We start from the raw sequence: 27783 nt of genomic DNA on the forward strand, positions 1-27783 counted from the left end.
TGTTTAACATTGGTCTTAGTGATTGTTTTTTTTTTTTTGGATATGTGTCCTCAGGCAAGGGAAACAAAAGCAAAAAATAAACAAATGGGACTACATCAAACTAAAAAGCTTTTGCACAGCTAAAGAAACTATCAACAAAATGAAAAGACAACCTATTGAATGGGAGAAGATACTTGCAAATGATATATTTGACACAGGGTTAAAACCTAAAATATATTGATATAAAGAAGTCATACAACTAAGCATCAAAAAAACAATCCTACTAAAAAATGGACAGAAGACCTTAACAGACATTTCTCCAGAGAAGACATACAGATGGCCAACAGGTACGTGAAAAGACGCTCAACATCCTTAATCATCAGGGAAATACAAATCAAAATCACAATGAGATATGCCTCACACCTGTCAGAATGGCTATTATCAAGACAACAAATAAGTGATGGTGAGGAATCCTTGTACACTGTTGGTGGACATGTAAATTGCTGCAGCCATTACAGAAAACAGTATGGAGTTTCCTCAAAAAACTAAAAACAGAGCTACCATATGCTCCAGCAATCCCACTCCAGGGCATATATCTAGAAAAAACCAAAGGCACTAATTCAAAAATTTACATGCAGCAGGACTTCGCTGGTGGTCCAGTGGTTAAGACTCCGCACTTCCAACGCAGGGGTCACAGGTTCAATCCCTGGTCAGAGAACTAAAATCCCACAGGCCTTGTGGTGCAGCCAAAAAAAAAAAAAATGTACATGCACCTGAACGTTCACGGCGGCACTGTTTACAACGGGAAATATATGGAAGCAACCCAAGTGTCCATTAGCAAACAATGGGTAAAGAAGGTGTAGTATACACACACACACGGAATATTAGCCATAAAAAAGAATAAAATCTTGCCATTTGCAACAACATGTATGGACCTAGAGAGTATTATGCTAAGTGAGAAGTCAGACAGAGAAAGAAAAACACTGTATGCTTTTACTTATAAGTGGAATCTATAAAACAAACACAACAAAACAAAAAGAGTTATAAATACAGAGAACAAACACGTGGTTGCCAGAGAGAAGGGAGGTGAAAGGAGGAAAGAAATAAGTGAGGGATATTAAGAGGTACAAATCTTCAGTTGCAAAGTATTTAAATGAGTCATGGTGTAAAATTTACACCGTGTGGATTATAGGCAATAACTATGTAATACCTTTGCATAGCAACATATCATAATGAGACTTACTGTGGTAATCATTTGAAAATGTATAGAAATACCAAACCACTCTTGTATAACATGAACTAACATATTGATAGTACTGCAGGTCTTTATACTTACAAAAAAACCAAATAGAAAAAGAGATCAGATTTTTGGTTACCAGAGGTGGGGAGTGGGGGGAGAGGGAAATGGATAAAGGCAATAAAACGGTACAAACTTCCAGTTATAAGTACTAAAGATATAATGTACAACATGATATATATAATTAACAGTGTGGTATGTTATATATGAAAGTTAAGAGAATAAACCCTGAGTTGTCATCACAAGAACAAAAATTTTCTGTCTTTAGTGTTGTATCTATGAGATAATGGATGTTCACTAAACTAATTGTAATAATCATTTCATGAATGTAAACAAGTCAAATTATGCTGTACACCTTAAAACTTATACAGTACAATTACCTCAATAATACTGGAAGAAAAAACTCATTATTATGGGAAAATTGCCTATAAGATCCAATAATCACATTTTTAAAACAATTCTTAAACATTTAATCTTTTATTTGTAAATCAATAAAACATATGCTACACCTAAAAATTTAGACAATCAAGACTGCATTAGTAATTCATATATATGGTGAATGAAACTCTATTTGCACCGATTTGAATGTTTTGTAAACAGCAGAATCACTGAATAATATACAGTTGCCCCTCAGTATCCATGGTGAATTGGTTCCAAGATGCACCCCCCCACCCCGGGACACCAAAATCTTCGATGCTCAAGTCCCTTATATAAAATGGTATGGTATTTGCATATAACCTATGCACATCCTCCCATATACTTTAAATCTCTAGATTTAAATACCTGACACAATGCAAATGCTATGTAGTTGCCAGTGCACAGCAAATTCAAGTGTTCTTTCTGAAACTTTCTGGAATCTTTTTCCTGAATATTTCCAAACCAATGGTTGGTTAAATCCATGGATGCTGAATCCACAGGTATGGAGGGCTGACTGTACAGTGTTTATAATCTCATTTTTATTTCTCTGTCCTCAGAGAGGATCAATTCTACTTAGTTCTAGTTGAAGTATTATAAATCCCAAATTAATAAAGCTTTACTGTATTTGAGGACCACTCTTTGGCTAAGGTGCTGATCCTTCAGCCATTACTTACATATCCATACATGGGTAAGTCGTATGTGTGTGTGGTTTTTATTTTTGAAGTTTAATACAATGTTCTGTAACTGGCACACAAACTTGCTGTGCAAAATTATCCCTCAGTTCTATTCTAAACTCACAGCTCAGTTAATTTTATTGTCCTCACCTGAGTATGTACGACTGACATATATGGGAGAAATACACTGGGACCTTAAATCAAAGTTATTTTCCACTATTTCGTTGAAGATTTAATATAAATCAAGATGTTAATCTATACAGTTTGAGAGTTATTCCAGAATTTTATGTTCTGATCCTGTCATTCTTATAGGATGTCATTCTTATAACTTTTGGACAATTTAGAGAGAAGTTAGGACAATTTCAGCTAGTATAAAAACAATCAGTCCTTCTGTTTATTATATCCCTTACCATATCAGAGACTGGAGAATGAGAAATATATAAGTGCTACTTACGTAGCACCAAAACGATCTACCTATTTCTTTTATCTAGAAAGAATACGGTAAGTCCCCTGCAACAAACGAGTTCAGTTCCGAGAGCCCGTTCCTAAGTCCAATCTGTTCGTAAGTTCAACAAAATTAGCCTAGGTACCTAACACAACTAACACAATCGGCTATATAGTACTGTACTGTAATAGGTTTATAATCTTTTCACACAAATAACACATAAAAAACAAACACAAAAAATAAAGAAAACATTTTTAATCTTACACGGTACCTTGTAAAGTACAGTAGTACAGTACAACAGCTGGCATACAGGGGCTAGCATCAAGTGAACAGGCAAGAAGAGTTACTGACTGGAGGAGGGAGAGGAGGTGGGAGATGACAGAGCTGAAGGATTGTCAGCAACAGGAGATGAGGGCAAGCTGCAATTTCACTCACACCAGACGCTGATGGCACAGGTTCTGGTTCCTTGCTGGATTCAATTCTACCTACCCTCTTGAAAAAACAATCCCATGATGTCTGGGTAGTAGCTCTTTTTTTCTCCTCATAGATAACACGGTAGCACTGGATTGCATTCTGAACGGCTGCTGCAACCTTCGTGTACCATTCTACGTTCGGGTCCTGTGCCTCAAAAACTAACAGTGCCTCCTCAAATAAAGAAAAAACCCTTGCCTTTTTCTGCGTCGTGAATCTCTTTGGTTATTCTGTTACTTCTTCCTCTTGTCACTCCACTCTCTCAATTATTTTCACTTTTGTTTCCATCAGCAGTACCAGCTACATCACTGCTGCTTTTATGCTTGCTTCCGGACATCCTGGGCTTGAAATAAAGATACTATACTACTGTACTCTATAAAGTACACAAAAGCACAACCATTTGTAGAGGATGCACGCACGTGACAATGTACTCCACTCACGTGAACTTTTGTGACTGGACATGCCAGCTCACGTTCACATCTTTGAAAGTTGGCAATTTGAAGGTTCGTATGTAGAGGACTTATATTTTAAGAGGCTCTGAAAGACTAGAGAAACTAAGGATTGGAAAGTTTAAGAGTATGTAAAATTTAAATATTAAATCTTTCACACGAACTTTTCCTCCTTACGTGAAAGGTACTGAATAAGTTACATTTAAATGTCCTACTTATATATTTTTTAAATGGTAAGATACTTCTCATTTAAGAGAAAGTGGAAATTATTTAAAATAATGAGCGGTAGGAATTTCCCTGATGGTACAGTGGTTAAGACTCTGCACTACCACTGCAGGGGGCGCGGGTTTGATCCCTGGTTGGGGAACTAAGATCCACATGCGGAGCAGTGCAGCCCAAAAAAAAAAAAGGGGTAGAGGGGCAAAGGATGAACTCTATATCCAATCCAAATTACATTAAAACCCAAATATAAAATATCAACAGAAGGGGCATTTTCCTAAAAGGAAGTAACTATTCACTATTGGGAGAAATCTACATGTAGTAAGATACTTTCTTGCTTTGATACAGCTAAAAAAATAAAAATAAATTTCATGTCTAAATTTTGGGGTTTATATAGTTAGAAATATATAATTCTACTTTTATAGGTAGTTCAACTAGGGGAAATAAGTTAGCACAATCATTTGAATTGGTTGTCTGCATACGGGGCAGGGCTTATTCCTTTTTTTTAGCTTCTTTGCACATGTAAAGCATGCCATAAGATGTCCTGTTTTGCCATGGACGATGCAACCATTTTTAGGTCGACCTTGGCAAATCACACAAGGTTCAATGGCATTAAGAGGAAAACTAGATTCCACACTTTCTTCTTTGTCTTGTGTTTCTTCCCTCTCAAACTCTTTGACATCTTCTTGGCTACTATAAATGATACTATTAGAAGTTGATGGCTGAGAATAGTCCTCACTTTCTTGGGATAGGGAGGCTTGTGTGATCTTATCATCATTTTCCTCAACACATGATTCTTTGGAATCATTCACTGTAGATTTCTTACAGTCAGGGACATCAAAGCCCTCTTCTACTTGTGCTGAGTTTTCTAGTTTGGCTTTCTCAGACATTTTCCCTTTATCTTTCCCTTTATCTTCAGGAAGCCAATTTTCACGAAGGGCCCAACATCTGTTGCAATGAGGTGGAAGGGGAGGATTCATTTCACTGCATGAAGTACACTTCCAATAGTCCTTCAAGGAAACAAGACAGTTAGCTTCTGTAACCCTTCAATAACCAGTCACAGCAACGCTAGCAACTTGTTCAATATGTCTAAGGTAAAATGTATCATACAGCTCAATTTTCAGCATTCCATGTCTTATATAAAGCACTCAACAGTCTTTCCTCAAGCATGAGCTTGTAAATACATTTTTTTCCCAGCCAAACTATGCTAAGAATTCTAAAATGAAAAACGTATTCACCATGACCTTAACCATGTACCTGTAAAGTTATCTGTTCAAGGACAGCGTTGGTTCATTTAGCTGAAGCAAGTGCTATGGGATCTTCTCTGTAATAAGGCCTGTACCCACTCCACTGCCTTAAAGGCTCAAACCTGATACTGTGCCCAGTCCACCAAATCAATCTAGACAAAACTATCAACCAGTCTGCCATTGACTAAGACTCTCTTAGAAGTGCTCTAAAACCAGGGCTCAACTGGGTGTTCCCTAACTTCACCCACAAAGGAAATGCTAAAACATTCTTCTCAGCAATCACAGCCAGCTAAACTCTGCCATCCTTGTCACTATCCAAAATGTATGCCCCTTACTTGTCTATCCTTTTCTGTGTTCTCGGCTCTGTAACTGCTCATTGCTTCATCCTTATTCCAACTTATTTCCCAAACCTTTCCACCCACTATGCAATCTGGATAACAAACTCCCCCACATTCCAAGCCTCTTTACTGAACATATCCTTATCTCCCTGCCTTACGAGAAGCATGGTTCTTGCCTGAGGACACTGTACATGTAAAACTTGCCATAAGAGGTCCTTCCAAACTTGCCATGAATAATGTAACCATTTTTAAGTTGCCTGACAAATGACATATTAGCAATAAGGGTGGAAACTATTCATTCTCCCACAATGGTTCTCTCAAGTTGTAAAAGCAGGTTATCTACTAAATGATAAAACCAAAGACAAAGGTCTTGTAATACGGGAAGAAAGTGCTTCAAGAGTCCGATAAATTACAAGATCTATGTCTAAAACATTTCACTCAGCCTGATATCAAATGACTCAACTAGTTACTTGAATTATTTTCTAATATAGCAAAATATTTTCCTAAGATTTTACAATTTCTCCTCCTTTTTAGTATTTGGATAATTCATAATTGTTTCTATCTCAGAAAGAGAAAAATGAGATTTCCTATCCAAATATAACAAAAGGCAGTATTAAGAACAAAAATTAAAGCAATGATATTTAGTTAAAAAAACACACATCCAATACCTGAGGAACCCCGTGAAGCATGCAATGTAAATGTTTAAGTCCAGATTTCTTTAATAGAAAATCCCACCACATTTTCTAATACAAATCAATATGATATTCATATTTGATAAGATTGGCAAAATGTTGGTAACTGTTAGACCTGAGTGATAAGTACAATGGAGATACATTATACTATTCTCTATGCTGTACATACCCAAAATTTTCCATGATGAAGTTCTTCAAAAGTTCAAATTCCAACACAAAAAAACTAAAAAGTATAGCAACAGATCCCAACCCAATAAAAGAACAAAAATATTTTAAATCATTAAAACTTAAGAAAAAAATGTTAACTTTATAAAAACTACCTCATGTCAAGTAGTAGACTAGACATATTTTTCTAATCTTGACTTCAATGTTATTTTTTGATTCCTTGAAAAAGTAAATGTATACTTACAGCTAAGGAAATTTCAGGATCTTCTTCAAATGAATCTGTATCACTCTCCCCTGCCTGATACACAGTAACTCGATACACCTAAGAAAAAGAAAAAGAAAAACAAACAAAAAAAAAATTAGCATCAATTCATCACCTTTTTTCTTCAACCAGTAAGGCTTCTTAGTGATAAGTCCTAAACAAACAACATGTACTCAGTCATCCCTCCGTATCTGTGGGCAGACTGGTTCCAGGACCCCCAAGGATACCTAAATCTGCAGATGCCCAAGTCCCTTATGTAAGATGGCATAGTATTTGCATACAATCTATGCACATCCTCCCCTACACTTCAAATCATCTCTAGATTACTTATAATACCTAATATAAGTGCCATGTGAAAAGCTGTAAATACAACGTAAATGCTATGTAAATAGTTGATGGCCCACAGCAAATTCAAGTTTTGCATTTTGGAACTTTCTGGAATTTTTTTTTTTACTCGAATATTTCCAATCTGCACTTGGTTGAATCCGCCAATGTGGAACTCGCAAATACCGAGGTCCAATTATGTTATATATGAGAAATGAGACAAAGGTCCCATGGAATGAGTGAATATAAAGGGGGAGAAATGGAGGACGGTAAAATCCTCACCCACTATGGTAAAAAGTCAACATACAGGGATGTTTAAAATGAATAAAGTAAAATATTCAGTACAAGCATTTTTGTTTTATAAATATGGAAGTATTAAATTACAGTGAAACAGCTAGAAATGTTGAAGCTGGTCACTTCCAGGAAACAGATCTGGTGGTAGTATGTGACTTTTAACTGCATGCATGCTTTACTTTTTTATAAATTAAAAATGAAAAAGGAGAATTGAATTAAATAAATATTTTTTAAAACGAGTAGACTATTGTAAGAACGCTCATTAAGGCCTACTGACTTCTTGACATTACATTTTTAAAAATATAAATAAGACAACAAGGAATTACAAAGCCTCAAGTCCACAAACCAATATTCTAGTTTGAATAAATCAAGAGTCAAAGATTGTGATGTGAAATCTGAATACATTATTATTTCAATCTCATCAGTCAACGAGTATGGAAAGTATTTAAGAACTTTAGAATATAATCAGAAAAAAAAACTACCTCATCATCTTCATCTGAGAGTTCTTGTCCTTCTTCACTAAGGCTATAATCTTCTGAATCAAGAGACTCAACTTCAAATTCTACACTGAATTGATCTGAAACTGAATCCTGATCCAACCAATCACCTGAATGTTCACTTACACCAGCATCAAGATCCTAAAATCGAGGGGGAAAAAAAGTGACTTAATGTACATTACCTGTTGGCCTGTAACAGCTTAACTCTTCCCTGTTCACCTAATTCCCCCTCAGTTCCATCCTGCACACTGACACTAGGTTAAGCTTCTGGGTTATGATTAGATAAATATTTTCTCTGTTCAAAACCCCATTATATAAAAGGCCAAATTCCCTTGGCATTCAAGGTACATACAGGAAGTCTATATTAACATTTTCATATTATCTCCAACTAGACACCCCCCTACCCCCACTAAACAAGAACATTAACCAGATCTAAATTGTTTCCTAAACCAAACTTCAACTTCCACACCTTCCCTCTCTAGCTGGAATAACTTGACAGTTTTCAAATTCTGCTCATCCTTTTTTGCCAAAGCCTTTGTCAATACTATAACTAAAAGAGCACTCCCCACCTTTAATTATCTGTACTACTTATATTATTGAGTATTATATATTTCCACACACGAATTTCATAAAACATAATTTTGCACACATTTCTTATCTGAATTATACATACTGTAAGAGTTAAGACCATGTCTCAATCATCTTTATATCTTCCAACTGGTAGAATGCTAGTAGCTACAACACATACAATAATTATGATTTATGTTTAATGAACTTTGAGAATAATTTCTTTGGAAGAGCTTTCAGATATAATTTTTTAAATCTATTTTTAAAATTCTGTATTTGCTCATGTGATTCATTTTAAAACTGATTAATAGTATAAGAACCTAAGAGAACCTTCAGTCCCATAATATTTGCCATCAGTGGCTAAGGGTAGGAACATACACAAAGAAGAAGGCTAGAACCAGAAAAAGTACTTTGGTCTAGTAGTCAGGATACATACATTCTTATTCTAGATTTGCCACAAAGTAACTTTCAACCTAGACATATTTAACTTGTAAAGGCCACAGCTATTTCATCTATGACACATGAGTTTGGATTAAATGATCTCTAATATTCCCATCATTTATAAAAACAAAAACAAGGTATTTATTTTACAACCACTGAGGTCAAAAGACTGTTTTAAACCGTGATGATAGGAAAGTAGTAGTAAAAGCAACATTCATTGAACTGCAGTTCTAATTCCTAAAAAAAGGCTCTATTAACAATCACATTAAATTCACAAGTCAAGCTAGAATACAATAACAGCTCTAATAACCTAAGAAACTGGACACTTCAATTAACTAGGCTTTAGTGTACTATGTTTAGAATAAGGGGGTAAAAATCACGATAAACATTAAGTCTCAGAAAGCATCTTCTATGGCAGGAGTCAGCAAACTGTGCCTCACCACCCATCTATTTTTATAAATAAAGTTTTACTGAACACACCCGTGCCCGTTGTCTATTAGACTTGTTGTCTATGGCCGTTTTTGCCTCACAGCCGTAGAGCTGAGTAGCTGAAACAGATACCATATGGCCTGCAAAGCCCCTAATAGTTACTATCCATCCCTTTACAGAAAACGTTTGCCCACTCCTATTCTAGGGTTCTATGAAGAAAGCAAAATTAAAAGTAGTTTTCAGGACTTCCCTGGTGGTGCAGTGGTTAAGAATCCGCCTGCTAATGCAGGGGACACAGGTTCGAGCCCTGGTCCGGGAAGATCCCACATGCTGCAGAGTAACTACGCCCGTGCGCCACAACTACTGAGCCTGCGCTCCAGAGCCCGTGAGCCACAACTACTGAAGCCTGCGCACCTAGAGCCTGTGCTCCACAACAAGAGAAGCCATGGCAATGAGAAGCCCGCGCATAGCCCCAGCTCGCAACACCTAGAGAAAGGCCTCGCATAGCAGTGAAGACCCAACGCAGACAAAAATAAACAAATTAAAAAAAAAAAGTTTTCAAAAGTTTTAGCTAATGTTCAAAAAAGAAAAACCTAAAAACTTTTAAATACTGTATATTTAAAAAGTATCAGACAGGCTTGATCTGGAAAGATCTTAAAATCCTTGTTTTTCTGAATTCCAAGTGTGACAATTACTAGTTATGTGATCTTAAACAAGTTATTTGAAACACCAAAGTCTTAGTTTTCCCATCTATAAATGGAGTTTGAGGCTGCTGAGGTGATAAAATATGTTAATTGCCTGGTATAGAGCCTAGAATATAGCCTTAGTTCTCCCAATGTATTAAACCCAAAAGAAAAGATGGGAGGCAAATGCACTTTCCTGTAACTCCCTTCACAAATTGGTGAATGACAAGACCAAATAATGTGACGTAAGCTAAAATGAAGGAAAAAAATTAGCCTTACCAAAAGCTTTCACAACTAGGGACTTTGCCTGAAAAACAATAGATCTTTAATAGAGAGGATTTTTAGAAGAGAGCGTAGAATAGGACTAACAAAAAGAAATACCCTCTATACTGCTTTGATAACAAGGCAGTGTCCCAGGTAGAAAGAACAAGGACTTTTAATACCATTTAGCTAGAATTCTGAAACAACTTTAACAAAGACTATAAATATAAATGGTGCATAGTCGTTGTATTAAAACCATTTGTAAGGAATAAAATTATCCAAACATGAAGTTGGTGACACATCAAGTTTTATTTAATTGGATTCAATTTTTAGATCACACATATTTGCTCTCAAGAACCTGTATATTTTTCATAGCATTTATTCACTGTTTTAATTATTTGTTTGAATGCTGATGACCTATCTCCCAATGAGGGCAGGGATCATAACTACCTTGACCACCACTGTATCTCCAGTGCCAAATGGAACCTGGCATAGAAAAGACACAAATATCTACTGAATGAAGAACTTGCTCTTGGAGGAGCTCACCATGCCATCTAGTGGCCTACATGAGTAACAGCTCTATTAAATACTAACTCTAGAAGGCGCCTCTGCATCCATAAAATCACTGCTTTGGAAGAAAAAAAATGTAAAGATAATAAAGAATAATACATAAAAAGAATATGGTTACTATCACAATTGGTTCAATCCTTTACATCTTCTAGAGAACTATAAAATAATCACTAATATCCAGAATAATCACCATGAGATGTTGCCATATCACAATAAAGATCCCAATTTTAATAACATTTTAAAGACAAATGTGTAATGACAAGAAAGAAAACATTCCATTTGTCAAGCATTCTTGTTAGCAAAAACTTCTTTATAAAACTTCCTTCAGTGATATCTCTTAAGAATGTTAATGCTGGCTAATACTTTGGAATTTTGTATCAATGATCAAAAAGTACTGATACTTTCCCATCATGCATGCAATAATATACCAATATTTCACAGCCTTATTAAAAAGACCTTCCCTGATGTCTAGACCTACGTATGGCAAATGTGGAGATCAGGCTATGTTCACTTATTTGCTGAGAGCTGTAATAAGATACTTTTACTCTAAATATGCGAGACAAAATTGCTTAGAATCTTAAGGTATCTTTGGTGCAGTGGCCCACAAAGGTTCTCCAATACGTAGGGTGACATTAATAACTAACATTGGTACTAATTTTACCAGCACACTCCAGTGCAACTCCATTATCTTCCACCCTTCTCCCCAAACCCGGGGTTGGGAGTGGGGAAGATCTATACAGTTTCATTTGAAAGAAAATTTTACCAAGTGTATAGCAGCAATCAAGCAGCAATCACATATCATACATGTGCATTCTATCTGGATGCTTATTAGGACTGCCAGAACTAGACTTTAAAAATAAGAGAGTCCTGTTTTATTTAAAATGAGAGGATTACCGGATTTGACGGAGTCCCTGTCGATTCACTGCTACTGCTTCTTTCACAACATATCTCCCTTATTACACACAGAGCAAGGCTTTCATCAAAGGAAAGGGAAATATTATCAGATTTGTGGCGCTTTCTTTGTCGTTCACCAGGTAATTCATCTGAATTTTCTTCTGAATATGTAAAGAAAAACAAGTTAATTAAATTGCTATACTGTAATGTATTTAGAAATTGAGCTGTCTTAAGTTACCTATCTGTACTAAAATTGTTTCAACGAAATTAAACAGAGAAAAATAGTGAATTACTGTTTCAAAAGTCAACACTCTTATTGGATCTGTCCAACTTAGAGTTATAGCAGAACACTACATTTTTAAAAGCTTTTTAAGCTTGTTTCAGAACTTTATCAACTCACAATTAATTTAATCCATCTAGACCTTTTATTAACCAGTCTACGATTTTTCTGTCAAAATCAAAATTTAGGATATAAGATTTCACTTTTTTTTCCTGGAAAGAACCAAAAAAACTGTTTAACTTACTTAGAAGGTATTCCTAATGTTTCAATTTCCTTAGTATCCAGTACTTTCAACAGGAATCAAAACCAGTTAAAACTGGTCCATTTTATTTTATTTATTTAGTTTTTGGCAGCGCGGCATGAGGGATCTTAGTTCTCCAACCAGGGATCGAACCTGCACCCCCTGCGGAAGCACGGAGTCTTAACCAGTGGACGGCCAGGAAGTCCCTGGTCCATTTTATTTTAAATAAGAAATTATCTCTGACTTAAAGTGAGAATGTTACCAAATCTGTCAGGAACATAAATGAGAGTCCTACCTTACACCAGACATAAAAATAAATTCCAAGTGGATTAAAAAACCAAACACAAGGAACAAAACCATCCAACTACTTATATAAGAGAATATACCAGGGTGGGAAAGTACGATGTGACACTACAAAGCCCTCAAGAAAAAGACTATCAAGATTAAGTTAGTTACTTAAGGCTTACATGGCAAAATAAAATACTATAAAAAAAAAGTTAAAAGGCAAATGTCAGACTAAAAAAAATCTGCAACACATAATAGAAAATGGTTAATATCCACTTTATACAAAGTCCTCCTACCAACCAAGTAAAAGACAAACTTAATTTTACAAAAATTCAAAGATACGAAAGGGCAATGCATAAAACACAAATGACTAATAAACACATGAAAAAATGGCTTACCTCCTAGTAATCAAGGAAATGCAAATTGAAATGAGATACCATGTTTCACCCATGAGAATGACAAAAATTAAAATGAGAGACAGTCTCTAGACACTACTGGTAAAAATGCAAAACAGTGTAACGTTTTATGGGCAGTTTCTCTATCCTAGACAAATATCCGCATAATCATTTAAGGATTTATGAGCAAGGGTGCTTACTGCAGCCTTACACGTTAAGTATCTAATAGGGTTATGAGATTAAATATAATCCATATGCCTGAAACAGGTACAGCTCACACCTTTGCTCACTCCATTTCCCTCTCTTGACCTTCCTAGTCAGAAGTTATCTCTTCTTCCTCTGAATTCCCAAAACACGCTTATATCCTCCACTTTAATTTTGTATTTATCTCTACAAGATCACAAGTTCTTGATATAAGTTATTAATGTTTGTATTCCCTATAAGAAAAGGTGATCTTGGTTGAAAGATGTGGGCTAGAAGGCCAAAACCATGCTGTTGATCTATATTTTTTAACTCTATTAATAACATTTGGGGCTTTTTTCTGATTATTAAAGTATTATATTACTCATAGTAGAAATCTCTAAAAAATAGAAAAAAATTTAAATGTAAATCATCTATACTATTACCATTGAGATAACTACTATTAACATTTTAGCATAATAATTTTCCAGCTGTCATTTAAAAAATTTATTTCCATCTAAAAAACATATTTATATCACACTATATGTACAATTTGGGGTTGTTCTCTTTTTTTTTTTCTTTGGCCATGCCACATGGCTTGCAAGATCTTAGTTCCCCACCCGGGGATCAAAACCAGGCCCCTGCAGTGAAAACACTGAGTCCTAACCACTGGACTGCCAGGGAGTTAGTTCCCAGGGGTTGTTTTCTCTTAAACATTCTTTTACATTATTTTTAATGGCTGCAGAATATGGTATCCATAATATAGGTTCATCATAATTGTACCATTCAGTCCACAAATCTGAGCACCTTCTTTCTGTCTGGCACAGTGCTAGGCAGCGGGTATACAAAAATGAAGTCAGCCATCATCCCTACCACCAGAGGAAGTTTACGTTCAAACATCAAGGCAACCAAAATACAATCATTTACAAGCTATAATGAGTGCTATGAAGGAAACAAGCAGGGTGCTAAGGGAAAGAATAACAAGAGGGGATCCACTTTTCCAAGTGGTTAGGGACAGCCTCTCTGAGAAAGTAATAATTAAGCAAAAATAGAAAAATGAGGAGCTGGTCTTACAAGACTGAGGTAGAAGACCTTCTGGCAGAAAAGAACTGTGCAAACAGCCTTAAAGCAGGAAAGAATGCTGACTTGTTTGAGGAACCAATCAGTGCAGTTAAAACACAGTGAAGGTGGGGAAAAAGGCCAAAAACCAGATTAAAGGTAGATCAGGGCCTTGTAAGCCAACATAAAAGTGTGGGTTTTATTTGAAGGTCAATGGTAAATAAACAAAGTGGGGAAGTGACACAATCCAATTTACCTTTTATGATCGCTTTTGGTACTGTGATGAAGGACCAGAAAGAGCAAGTAACTAGAAACAGAAAATCAGAAGCTGCTGCAGTGGTCTCAGTAAAAGATGACAATGGCCTGGACTAGAGTGATGACATTCTCTAGCATCATATATGTTTTCAACTATGAATAATGCTAAAATTAATATCTCTACATATAATCTTTGCATTTCTGATTATATCCTTAGGATAGATTCCTAGAAGTGGATTGCTGTGATAATGGTAAGAACGCCAAGCCTTTTTATAATTCATGAAGGTTAACCAATTTACACCAATTGATACACCAACAGTGCATCAGTGCCAACACATAGTTAGCAAGGATAAGTTAAAAAAAAAAAAAACATCTTTCCTAATGTGAAAGACCAGAAAAGACACCTTTTTTGCATTTTTTGTTACCTATAAAGCTAAATCACTAAAATCCACTCCTCCTCATATTTATCAGTCATTTCTATTTACTATGAAAAAACTTTTTTTTGCAAGTTGGATTTTTAATATTTTTCTTATTGACTTTTGGAAACTTATAATAAGGATATTAACACTGTCAAATTTAAAGTGAATCTATTACAATATGTTGTAATTTTTTTCATTTATCTTTTAAACTCATCTATCTTTTAAACTCATTTAGTATTCATTTTTGGCATAAGGCACAGATGTAACTTGATTTTCTTTCCCCCCAAATAACCATTTGTTCTACTCCCATGTATTTACTCTGCACTTGCTGCCCTTTGCCCTCATGTACAAAACTCTACTCTGGGTTTATCTCTTCTACTTCACTGATTTGCCAAACTCTTTTTTTTCACCTGAATCATACAGTTTTAGTTATCATGACTTTCATCAGGCAACCACCTCCTCCTCTACTCTTTTCTCTGTTAAAAATGCTCTCAGCTATTTTCTTTACCTCGTCCTCATTTCTAAGATGCTATTTCTCTGTTTTTAAACTCATTGGTGTGTTTTATTTATTAGAAACAACAAATACTTTAACTGCTAAGGTGACTAAGAATTATGACTAAAATAGAGTTTATATCCTTGTCCTCTGTTATCGTGCATAGCAAAGAGCTGGCTAACTATAAAATCCAGCAGGACACAGTAAACTGTGCCTGCTGTAGTCAACCAGAAAAATGTTGCTAAGGAAGCAATTTGTAAACCAAATAAATCATATAAAAATAAGAAACTCAAGGGCTTCCCTGGTGGCGCAGTGGTTACGAATCCGCCTGCCAACGCAGGGGACACGGGTTCGAGCCCTGGTCCAGGAAGATCCCACATGCCACGGAGCAACTAAGCCTGTGCGCCACAACTACTGAGCCTGCGCTCTAGAGCCCGCGAGCCACAACTACTGAAGCCCGCGCACCCTAGACCCCGTGCTCCACAATAAGTGAAGCCACCGCAATGAGAAGACTGCCCACCGCAACGAAGAGTAGCCCCCGCTCACCGCAACTAGAGAAAGCCCGCGCGCAGCAATGAAGACCCAACACAGCCAAAAATAAAATAAAATAAAATAAAAATAAAAAAAATAAAAAAATAAAAAAAAAAAAAAGAAACTCAAATTCATTCATCTAAACCAAAAAAGCACTATTTCATTAAGCCTAAATGCACTAATTTCAGTAAAGAATGAACACTGAAAAGCTGTTTGAAAGTGCCAATTAAATATTCATATATACCTGTCTCACTAACTGCTCTCCTTCTAGATGAGGTAGATGGTCTAGAAACCAAATCTGAAGATGAAGGTTTCTCTTCCTGTAGCTCTTGCACAAGGTCCTAAGCATTCAAGGGAGAAAAAACAAAAATAAACCCACAAACTTATAACACCAAGAAGCTAAAAATTCATTGTTTTAAACACTCCCAATTTTCAAGAAACATCAAAGTAGAATGAGTTCAAGATTACCTTTTGAACACTCCCACCTTCAAGGTGACACCTGTTTTCACTCACAGATGTGCCTGAATCTGATGGTTCTGACAGAAAATAAAAACAAAGAATCACAAACTAGGAAAGCAAGGGTTATTCAATAGATGTTATCCAGAACAAACTCCTCATACAATTTAACCTTTTAACCAACACTGAACGTGTAGTCTCCCGAGTGCCATCCTTTGCTGAATACTAGAGACGTAAATAGATAATTCAATTTTAATATAGAAGATACATAAGAATAATTATAAAGTACAATAAAATAAGCACACTAAAAGAAGTATTATAAGATAAACTAATGGAGAAGACGAAGCAATGGTTATTTGGTATGCGGCAAGGTCTGAGTAACAAGCAATCAGGAGAGGTTTCATAGTAGAATATGTGAAAGTACGACTGGGAAAGGCTATTTCAGACTGAGGAAACACTGTGAAAAAAGCATTCAAAAGTGAACTACCAGTGTTTGTTGCAGGAACTACAGGTACTTCATTACTATGGGAATGTAAGCAGATCATAAAGGATCCTGCCTGTCTTGCTAAACAGCACAAAGATATCAACAAGCAATACTCCTGCCACCAATCCCAAATCACTGCAACCTTCCCAGCTAATACTTCACATTCCTCCCTAAGGCACTGCTCCAGCCACGCACCATTAAAAAGGTTTAATCTAAGAGATAAAATTGATTTGCTAGTTCACAGCAAGTACTTTACACCCAGCGAGCAATAAGGAACCCCTAAATGGTCACTATAAGCAGAAGAGTGACAACTCCCTCTGCCAAAATAGGAGAAAAAAGAGAACAGAGGCAGGGAAACCAGTATTAGCAACTGCAATAACACAAATGAAAAGCATTAAAGTCTAAACCAAGACAAGGAAAAAAGATCAATTCCAGAGAAATTAAAAAGGTAAAAACCGACAAAAACCTGGTGTCTGACGTATTACAAGGCAAGGGAGAAAGGAGTCAAGAATTCCAAGATTCTACCTTGGGTGGATAAATGGGTGCTATCATTCAAACTTCAGATGATGAACAGATTTGGATGGGAAGATAACAAACTGAAAAGTGGATAAAACTTTCAGGTAGGTAGGTTTAGTCTGTATGTGGATGTACAGACTTGGAGCTCAAGCCAAAATTTCAGATGTGGGATATATACCATCACCTAAGATCATAATCAAATACCCTTTACTACTCCCTTGGAAACATTTTCGTCTTAACACTGAAGCCCGCTCTGAGTATTAACATTTTGAAATTATATGCATTATCATAAGAGTTTATTTATTTTTTTATATTATGGGCAAGGTATTATACTGATTTAAGTTGTCCATATAAGTAGGTTATATTTTGTTTTAGTATAAGAGATGTTACAAAACAGATGTAATAAAAAGGAAGCACTAGGTGTGATAAGTTTGAGAACAATGATATAGGCATTCTGAAGTTAATTATATTAAACTAAAACCTGAAACAAACTCAGAATGGAAATAACATAAGTAATCTACAGGTTACCATCTCATTAATATAATTTTCCTAGCAATCAACCAAGATTTAAATGAATGAATGAATACATCAGGGATAATAATACTTCAGAAAACTTAAAATACTACAACAGATACTGCAGTTGTTTATTTGCCTTCATTTGATTTCCTTTGATTTGATTGCCTTTTTTTGATTTTTTTTTTTGTAAAGGGCTTTGTAAAACAAAATGTCAAGTCACCAGCCTAATAATTACTTCTATTCTGGGATAAGACGGTGATGCCCTTTTCTGGGTCTTAAATCCTAACTTTGGAAGAGTAAGTATTAAATGCAACAAATTTACTAAACATCGTATTAATAAACACTGTACTGTGTAATGCAGACTGCAAACCTGAATAGGACACACTTGTATAAGTAAGTGTAACAAAGTAATATAACAATAAAATCTAGATACGAAATAATGGGAGCACTAAGGAGTGGTCAGTTCGTTCTGTAAAGTAAACAAGCTTCTGAGAACAGTTCTTAATTATAGATCAAGAATGGACTTCGGGCTTCCCTGGTGGCGCAGTGGTTAAGAACCCACCTGCCAATGCAGGGGACATGGGTTCAAGGCCTGGTCCGGGAAGATCCCACATGCTGCAGAGCAACTGAGCCCGTGCGCCATAACTGCTGAGCCTGCGCTCTGGAGTCCGCGAGCCCGTGCTCCACCACAAGAGAAGCCACCGCAATGAGAAGGCCATGCACTGCAACGAAGAGTGGCCCCTGCTCACCGCAACTAGAGAAAGCCCGCGCACAGCAACAAAGACCCAATGCAACCAAAAATAAATAATTAAAAAAAAAAAAAAAGAATGGACTTTAAGAAGCCTGTGGTGCAACTACTGAAGCCCACGTGCCTACAGCCCATGCTCCACAACAAGAGAAGCCACCGCAATGAGAAGCTCGCACACCGCAACAAAGAGTAGCTCCTGCTCACTGCAACTAGAGAAAGCCCGTGCGCAGCATCAAAGACCCAATGCAACCAAAAATAAATAAATAAAGTAAAAAAAAAAAAAAAAGCCTGTAGTGCCAGCTCCTACCAGCACTCCCAAGCAAACTGTGTACATCTCTTCCCAACTGCATGTTTGTGGCTGAAAATGGTCATGGTGAGGGTATTTATATTATGGAAACCAGTAACCACAAATCAAGGCTCTTCCCCTGGAGAGTGGATTGTTAAACATTTACCAGCATATCACTGTGTATGTTTAGGTGTATCGTTATGGAATAAGAACCTAGCACTTTCATCAGATTAGCAACAGGATATGTTACCCAAAAATAACCAGTTAAGAACTACAAGTCTAAAGGAAGGGAAGTAAAATGGCACTCACCTGAACAAACTGGTAAACAAAGTTTTGTCTATTACAAAAAACACACAAGACAAGGACCCTTCCATTCAAATGGCCCTACCTAGGTATCTGTATTACTTCCCAAAGCCTTTGAAAACGTTTCAAGGTTTGCTCCTATCTCTACTATGCAGAAGATTTTGAAATTATCTACCTTTCAAAACAAATTCTAACCTGATATCCCAAGGCTTAAAATATGTAATAGGATATTTAAATATCCACTGCAAATAAATATGCATAAGAAACTTAGTATTATGTTGTTTTAGCTCATATGTATTTCTTCCTGTTAAATTTATCATACCCTTACTATAATTAAATATACAATGAGAGCAACTTTTAAAGAAAATCACAATTATAAGATGTCTGCACATCCACAGAATGTCTTTAATATATTTTTACAGTACATGCTTATGGAATTAAAAATGAACTTACCCTGCTGATTGACTACCACCAAGTTTCTATAAATCATTGTATATATTTTCCTTGTAGAGAGGAAAAAAAAGAGATGTACATTTTAAAAATGTATTAAACTAGACTTAACAAGACTTTTAAATGCATATTAGTATAAACTATCGTGCTACAACCCAAAGTTTAAATCACTACATTCAAGTACTGATAAGCTTCTAGACACTAAAAACCACCATAATAATTATTTGCACAGTGATTACACACAGCCACTTTTAATAATCACTAGGGTCTCCCTAGTGCAAAGATTTCACATCTCCATTTCCTGAAACATGCCTTGTTGAGACTTTAGCAAAAGTCCCCAGAGAACTGGTGTGAACACACGAGGCAGGTTAACATACTTATTTTCAAACAGAAAAGAAATTATCTAGCTCCAGGCATAGACGAAGACTGCCTAAAAAAGTAGCAGGTTATGCAAAACCCATTATATAGGAACTTCATTATAGTTTTGACTTTTATCAACCTTAGACCAATCATCTAATGGATTTTCTTCCTTGATCTTAAAAGTTATTAAAAGACAGAGCAGTATACAGTCATTTAATACAGACTGAGTACCAGTCACTGTTCTAGAAATAGGGGAAAACAAAGACTGAAATAAAAACAAATCTCTGCCCTCCGGAGCATAAGGAAACAATTCATTTATGCCAATACTCAATGAAGTCATGGTACATTTTTCTTTTTTATCAACTAATGACTTTAGAGAACATTTATTGGTCACAAGATATCATTTCTAACTCTCAAGGTTAAGGAGAAAGTGCCAATCCCAACTAATTTTTTTCATTCTTGGGACTGATGATACAGCTCCCTAAACTCACAAAAAAAATCAATATTCCTACTCATATCTTTTTCCCAAGTCAGTAGTTTCCCCAGTGTTGAACCTCTCAACACATTAGAATTCAAGTCAAAGATAATTTTAAATTTGTGCTTTCAGTATCAGAAATTACAGCTCCAAACATTATCAAGATTCAATACTCAAGACGGTGCAAAATTATCAATATAGTTATTTCTTAAACTTATAAAATTAGAGCTTGTATCCCAAGGCCAAGTATAAAATAACATAAATATTAAACAGATATCGTCTGTCAATGGAAAGAAGCTTGTATATTAATTTAAAAGCAGGGTGAAATTAAATATAGTATGTTCACAATGGGGTTAAAACACATCTGTGCATAATATATTGTAAAAACAACAAGTAAAAATACCTTTCAATGACAAATTACACTCTTTTTTTCCCCTATCATTAGCTTTCTGTCTTTTCTTAATATTCAATAATGAATATATACATATAATAATAAAGTTATTTTAAAGTTATAAATATCCCACTTAATTATCTTTTTAGCTGTAATATTATTGAGCATTAAACACTAGTAGAATCTAGGTAAATGTTTCAGGTGAAAAGTATTCTTCTCATTAATTAAGATACACTACAAAGAGACCAACAAAATGAAACAAGGAATTCCAAATGTAAAGTAAGAATGACTGAAAAAAATGTCTTCAGTTCCTGGTAGAGTAATTCTAGAAATGTTATCTGGGTTAAATTCAGTTGATTAAGTGCCATAATGGCATATGACAAAGAAAATGATCTCCAAGGTAACTAGGGCTCAAATTTAAGCCATTACCACATGGTATTATAAAGACTGTCTTTGGAAGTGACTGCAATAATAATATTTTTTTAATATGCAGTTACTGTAGCTAATATTTAGATGCTTTCCATGTGCCAAACACTATGTTTTTTACACACTGCCTCTTTATAACCTCCACATAAGGTATTTATATTGTTCCTACTTCATATTCAGGGGAAACTTAAGGCTTAAAGAGGGTAAGTCAATTTACCTAGTCTAACAGCTAGTAAATGACTAAGCTGGGTCTCAAACCCAGGCTTGTAAGATTCCAGAACTCAGGTTCTCAAGTAATATGCTATTTTACTAAGAAATTTAATTTCAGCATCTTTTATATATATTATAACAATTTTCTCTGACAAAAGGGAGTAAGGATGGAGGTGAACTGAAATGTTTGCCCAGCTGGCATTTTACTATAGACTAAAGAACTTACCTGTGCTCTTTCACAGAGAAGCTTGGCACTCCAAACAAATCCCCTAGAAGATCATTTGAACAATACACAATATGCTGTTGTTTCTCATCATATAATCGTTTAGTCATAATATACTGGCCAAGATAAAATATAACCTGAAATAGAAATATGATTTCTGAGCATTAAAGAAAATTAAATGTTAGTTTCAAATACATACAATAACATCTCATTTATCTGAAGAGGGTTAAACAACCAGCAACCACATCAATAACCATCTAAATGACAACCATTCTGTACTCCTAAAAAAAAAAAAAAAGCTGATTTTATATCTTTTTCTTTTAATTTGATCAAAGTAGAGAAACTTTAAAATGTGTCTTTTTTTTTTTTTTTGGGCAGACTTTCTAACTTTGCCCAAATATCTAGGTACTACTTATTAGGAAGAAAGGAAAAGGCAGCAAAATGCAAAACCACTGATCACAATGAAAAGTTGCAGAATCAAAAACATCAACTAAAATATAGCAGTGACCTGGAGTCATTTAGTCAATAGTCCTGCACACCATATACCTCGACAACCTCTGAGGTCATCACAGATGAGAAGACAATGACCAATTACATCTACACAACAGTTTGGGAGAATTCAGTGAATGAAATAAACCCTTAAAGATATCATTATAATCTACACAATAAATAATCAAAATAATGACCCTGAATCATGCACATACAGTTAAATTATATTTTGTGTGCTCCATTAAAACAAAGTAGGCAATACATTTTTAAGACATCCACATACAAACCTATTAACAACCACCTAAACACATATGGTGTTTTACAGTTTACAATGTACTTTTACAAGTACTGTCTCATTCTTCTGATATTTCATAGAATTGTTATCACCATATGAGAAATAAGAAACTGACCCGGTCTTCTGACTTCTAGCCCAGTGTGCTTTCTACTACCCCATACTAGCTTTCATTACTCTCCCACATACCACAGAACAAAGATTCTACAACTGAACACTGTGTCAGACAATATATACATCCCTGTTACACGGTTTAATATAAGCATTCTAAGTCTTTATGATGACCTTGATCAATTTTCTCCTTATTTCTACCTACTACTAGTCATACTTTTTTGTTTCCTTAACTGGTTATATAATGATAATATAAGGTTAAACCCAAGTTAACATCCCAAAAACATCATTTACCTTGACACTTCCCTGCAAGCACCGTCTATAGACTTAAATGGCTAAGCAGGCTTCAGACTTAAAGGAATATTCCTGTGACTATGGATGGAAGAGATGGTAGACAGTGGAAAGGAAGAAGGAGGAGAACCTAGACTCTTTCTACCAAACATCCCATAAGGAAACTTCTGAATGTGGTTAAAAAGGAAAAGGGTCTGGAATCTTTTCCTGCCCACTATCCTGATGTAAGGTCCTTCAGTGTTTTAAGTAATCTGAGTCCCATAAACTAAGTGTGAGAGATGGGGAAGAGGCACATTTCATTCACATCGAAATTTTCCCCAAGATGGCCCATCTCTCAATGAACAGCATGCTTCTGTGCACAAATTTAAAGCTAGAGAACAATACATTGAAATGTATCCATTACATAGAACATATGTTCACGAATCAGCTCACCTCTATCCCAGAAAGATCAGTACACTGTACTCATGTATCTCTAGTGCAGAAGTTCTTAACCTGGGATCCATGGATGCCCAATAAGTCCTTGGATAGAATTCAGGGGGTCCATTAATTTGAATGGGAAAAAAATGTTTGTCTGTATTTTCACTAACTTTTAACTGAAATTTAGCTTGCCCTTCAATTATGAATATAGGCAACAAATCACAAAGTATTAACGATAACTGTGATTTTGTCACCAATAAAATCACAAGCGTCTTTCATATCATACATACTATGCTTGATGTAAATGTCTCAAAATATCAATTATGCTCCTCACTACTTCCAAATTACATTTATTAGATCTGCTGCTAAATCTTAAGACTTTACCAGTGCGTCAAGTGGGTTCACAGCACAAAATGGCTAAGAACCCCTAAAAAGCTTCCCTTTGTCTGAGTTCCTGGCTGACAAATGAAATTCGAGTATAAACTGAATTTTCAGCTTCAAATTATAGTCCAAATGACCACAATACTTAATATTCCTGCTTACTGAAAAATCCCTCTATATGGCCAATTTCTCCCCATGGCTATATGTAACTAGTAAGACATTAAGTTATCTTTTTAACTTAGTTCAGCTTACCTCTTTCATAGTATAGGTGTCCTTCTGTGCACCAACAGACTTCAACAACTTCAAAAGCAATGGCTTTGGTCTAACCTATAAAGGACAAAGAGTTGCTATTATACTTCCAAATTATTCCAGAACTATAAGCCTGCAGGAAACTCATCCATAAAGAATTTCAATAAAGGTAGCAAACACAATGCTATCTCACAAGGTTAGAGACCTCAAAAACTAAGTCATAATGTTTTCACTAAATGTAATAGACTATGTAAACTGAATACCACAGACTGTGTTTGAGAAGAAAATGCTGGGATCTAATTATTATGCAAATAATCACAGAATCCTCAAGTATCATCAGTTGCCATCAAAAACAGTACCCGTGCCAGGGCAGTGAAAATTATTCTTTTCCCTCCAGCTATTTCTATCATCTGCTTATTACCTTACAAACTCAACGGTAAATGGAATACCCCAATGAGCTTACTATAAGCTAAATTACAAAATACGAGAGAAAACAGTAAATCTTTACGGTGGGTGCTTTTACCAATCTTTTCTTTCTACACATTAGGTTCCTGAAGGCTGGGGAACTTTAACCCAAGCTGACACGGATAATTAAGAACAGGTGTGGAGACTGCGACTCACATCCCTCAACTGCAAACCAGCATTTTCTTCCTACTATAATATCATGCTGCCTTTTAGTTGGTCTACATTCTAAATATCTACTTGACAAACATTTATTGAGCTTCTGCCATGCACCAGACAGCACTGGATACTGCACACACGCACAAATGACAAATAAGACATATGACCTGTATTGAAGGAGCCAGCCAACTAGATCAGGGTTCAATTTTTTTCTTTAAAGAGTCAGACAGTAAACAGTTTATAGCTTTTCTCGCCAGATAGTATGACTCAGAAGCGTAAATTATATGTAAACCAATGGGTGTAGCTCCATTTCAGCAAAACTTTATTCACAAAAGTAGGCAGCAGGCCAAATTTGGCACATAGGCTGCAGTTTGCCTGCCTCTGACCTAGAGGCTTTGCAAGTTGTACTAAGAAAATAACTGGCAAGGGGGCAGGGATGTAATGTGTTTATGCTCTTTCTCCCTATCTGTTGCTGTACCAAAATCTTCAAAACTCAAGTATCTTTACAACTACACAGCCACCCCTATACAGACTGGTGCCTCTGCACTCCCTTCAATATACTCTCGTCTTGTCTAACTTTGAAATCTGACAGCAACCCAGTTTGGGATCTAACCCTCAAAACTAGATTTAAGAAAACTGCCTATTTCCAGTTAATCAACAGAATATTATTTAATAACTGAAAGTTTTAAAATATACAATAAATGTATTGAATCATTAATTGTTCTGATCATATGTTTTTTCCTATGTGCTTACATATGCGCTTTACTTTCAGGCTATTTAAAGAATGAATTATCCCAGAAAACATAAAAAGTTACTTTTTTCCCTCCTAAAATTTTATATATATTAACTTCAAATTACATAAAACAACTCAAAGTAAAAGTCTCCAATGGAAAGCCATCAGCTTTTTATTGACTAAAAAGACATGCATTAATAAGAAAACTACTATAAAAGACAATACCATTATTAATCTTACATTTAAGAACAGAAAGATAAATTCTAGATGAGAAAAATCTAGATGTAAAAATAAAAAATACTAGAAGAAAATACAGCAGTATATCTGTATAATCTTGGGATGGGAGAGTTCTTCCAAAACATGATATGAAATTCAAAAGCCAGCAAAAGTCAAACTTTACTTTATAAAAATGTTCTCAATGAGAAAAAGAACAAATAAGCAAAGTTAATTTTTAACATGTGTAAATGATAAAAATTAAATACACTTGAAACACAGAGAACTATTACAAATTATTAAGAAAAACACAATAAGCCTAAAAGAAAAGTGTATAGATAAGACCAAGCAAACCTCAAAAGAAACAAATGACTTAACCAATGACGTGATGCCCAACTTCACCAAAAATTAGGGAAATACACATTTAAACAATAATATAATACCTTTTGCCAAAAAAGGGCAAAATAATAGTGATAATATTCAGTTTTGACAGAGAGGAAAACTATTACACATAACACTTGTGTTAGGATACATATGCAAAGCAGCACCATCTGTAATACTCAAAAACTAAAGGCAATTTTAGAAAACCTATCAGTAAAGGCGTAAATTTCTTAAATGGTACACTAATGCTGTGGATTACCATGCAGCTGTTAAAAAAGAATTCTGTAGGTTTTACTGATTGACATAGATGCTATTTGCTTAACATCTCTAGTATAATCCTATTTTAGTAAAACAAACTGAACCACGACAGATTAAAACTCACATGTGCATATATATATGTGGGTATGCACACAGATAAAGATCTAAAAAGGAGAAATGGTCAAAACAGAAGACTGGAATTTTCAGTTTTTACTTTATACTTTTCTGTAATGCCTAACATCTTTACAACAAGCATGAATTATTTCTGTGACTTCTACAAAAGTTAAATACTGACAGGTCAAAACAGAAAAAAAAAAACAGTCATATAATAAACATAACTTCAGCATCCATACTTAAGAAGATAACGAAACTGACTTTTAATTCAGTGTGGTAAAAAGCTAAAATAAATATTGATTCTTACAGTTAACTTTTGCTCCACAGTTATGCCTGAGTGGCAGGAATTTAAGCTATGTACTACAACTTCACTAAGAGCCATGCTATAATTGGGGTCTATGAAATCTAGTTGATCACCTCATAAAATAAATTTTTGTTAAAGTTACACCGGAGACAAAAATACCAACCAGGGTCTCTTGTTCCGAAGCTGGAATCTGTGAGGTGCTTACAGCACCATCAGTAGACACAGACATGTTGGTATTGCACATTTGCCTACGAGTACGAAAAGAAAACACACGATAAAAACTTGAAATACTGAAACACCTGTTAAAAAAAAAAAAGGCAAATCATATAGAAATGAGATAAATAATGCTTTTATTAGCAAGTGGGTCCTCACCTGGATCAGCAGAAAATGCTACAGCTCGGTGACCACAGGCTCTCTCTCTCAAACAGCCAGTGAATACAGCTGGGGAAAGGCATGGTTTAAATAGCCCCAGCTGGAGACAAGTCAGGGCTTAGCTCCTTCTACTGCCGACGCGGAACGTGTCCGAACTTGACCAGCCCCACAGGAAAAGCTGAGTCAACCTGCCCCCAGTACCAGTCCAATCTCGCCCAGACGTAGCGCCCGGTAGATACAAGCTACCGAACAGGCACCTGTCATTATTTTGACGACACCCCCCCCGCCCCCTGCAGCGCGCACTTGACCTTTACCCCCGTGCCCGCGGAACCCCCTCCCAAACCCCCGCCCGCTGGGAGCGCGGCCCCAAAAACCCGCCCTCCTCCCGAGCGGCGACAACCTCGCCTCCTTCCAACAAAACCTCCACAGACCCATGTGCCCGGCGCCCCCCACCACGAAATGCACAAAGGCTGCGCGCGGGGCACAGGCGGGGGGCGACAGCGACCGGGGAGACCCAAGTCACAAAGCAAACCCAGAACTGCCCACGCGCTTCCAGGCCGATACCTGCTGCTCACTAATTGGGGTTTGCCGCGCCTGGAGTCGGAGTTGGCGGGGTGGGTGAGGGAGCCGTCCCTCGAGGCTCCCTAGTTCCCGTCACGGGGCGCGCGGAAGCCCGACGCCCTGGGCCTCGGCGACCATTCCACTCGCCGGGCCCAGGCCGCCGGGGCGCTCGAACGCACTAGGTCCGGAGGAGAAGGAGGTTCCTAGCGGCGAAAGCGGCAGGACCTCGGTCAGAGGGGTAAGAGCTACCCCTCAGGCTAGGCGTCTTGCTCCATTTTCCTTCCAGTCACACCGGGCCGCACAGGCCCCCAAAGGTGCCGAGCTGGCCGAGGTGCGCCGGATGCGCGCCCCCTGCCGTCCGAGCGCAGCTCGCCGGAAGCCGCGGCCCATCCGGGCTTT

The 27783-nt window shown here is 36.4% G+C and overlaps 1 protein-coding gene across 7 annotated transcripts; it reads right to left on the minus strand.

Moving 5' to 3' along the window:
- Positions 1-19: 19 nt before the first annotated feature.
- MDM2 (MDM2 proto-oncogene) lies at positions 20-27783 on the minus strand. Of its 7 annotated transcripts, none has more exons than XM_082422824.1 (12): positions 27388-27771; positions 26824-26892; positions 26615-26699; positions 23831-23905; positions 21601-21734; positions 19516-19565; positions 16222-16289; positions 15998-16094; positions 11616-11776; positions 7756-7911; positions 6638-6715; positions 20-4961 (listed from the first exon to the last, which is right to left on the minus strand). In XM_082422824.1, exons 3-12 carry the CDS (start codon positions 26693-26695, stop codon positions 4386-4388), a joined length of 1476 nt encoding a protein of 491 aa, XP_082278950.1. In that variant the 5' UTR covers positions 26696-26699; positions 26824-26892; positions 27388-27771; the 3' UTR covers positions 20-4385. The 7 variants fall into 7 exon arrangements, with proteins under 7 accessions (XP_082278950.1, XP_082278948.1, XP_082278951.1 ...); XM_082422822.1 differs by having other exon boundaries at positions 26824-27065; positions 27388-27760; XM_082422825.1 differs by lacking the exon at positions 26824-26892 and having other exon boundaries at positions 27388-27783.

Source organism: Balaenoptera physalus (genome assembly GCF_965194825.1).
Source record: "Balaenoptera physalus genome assembly, chromosome: 13".
Classification (NCBI taxonomy): domain Eukaryota; kingdom Metazoa; phylum Chordata; class Mammalia; order Artiodactyla; family Balaenopteridae; genus Balaenoptera; species Balaenoptera physalus.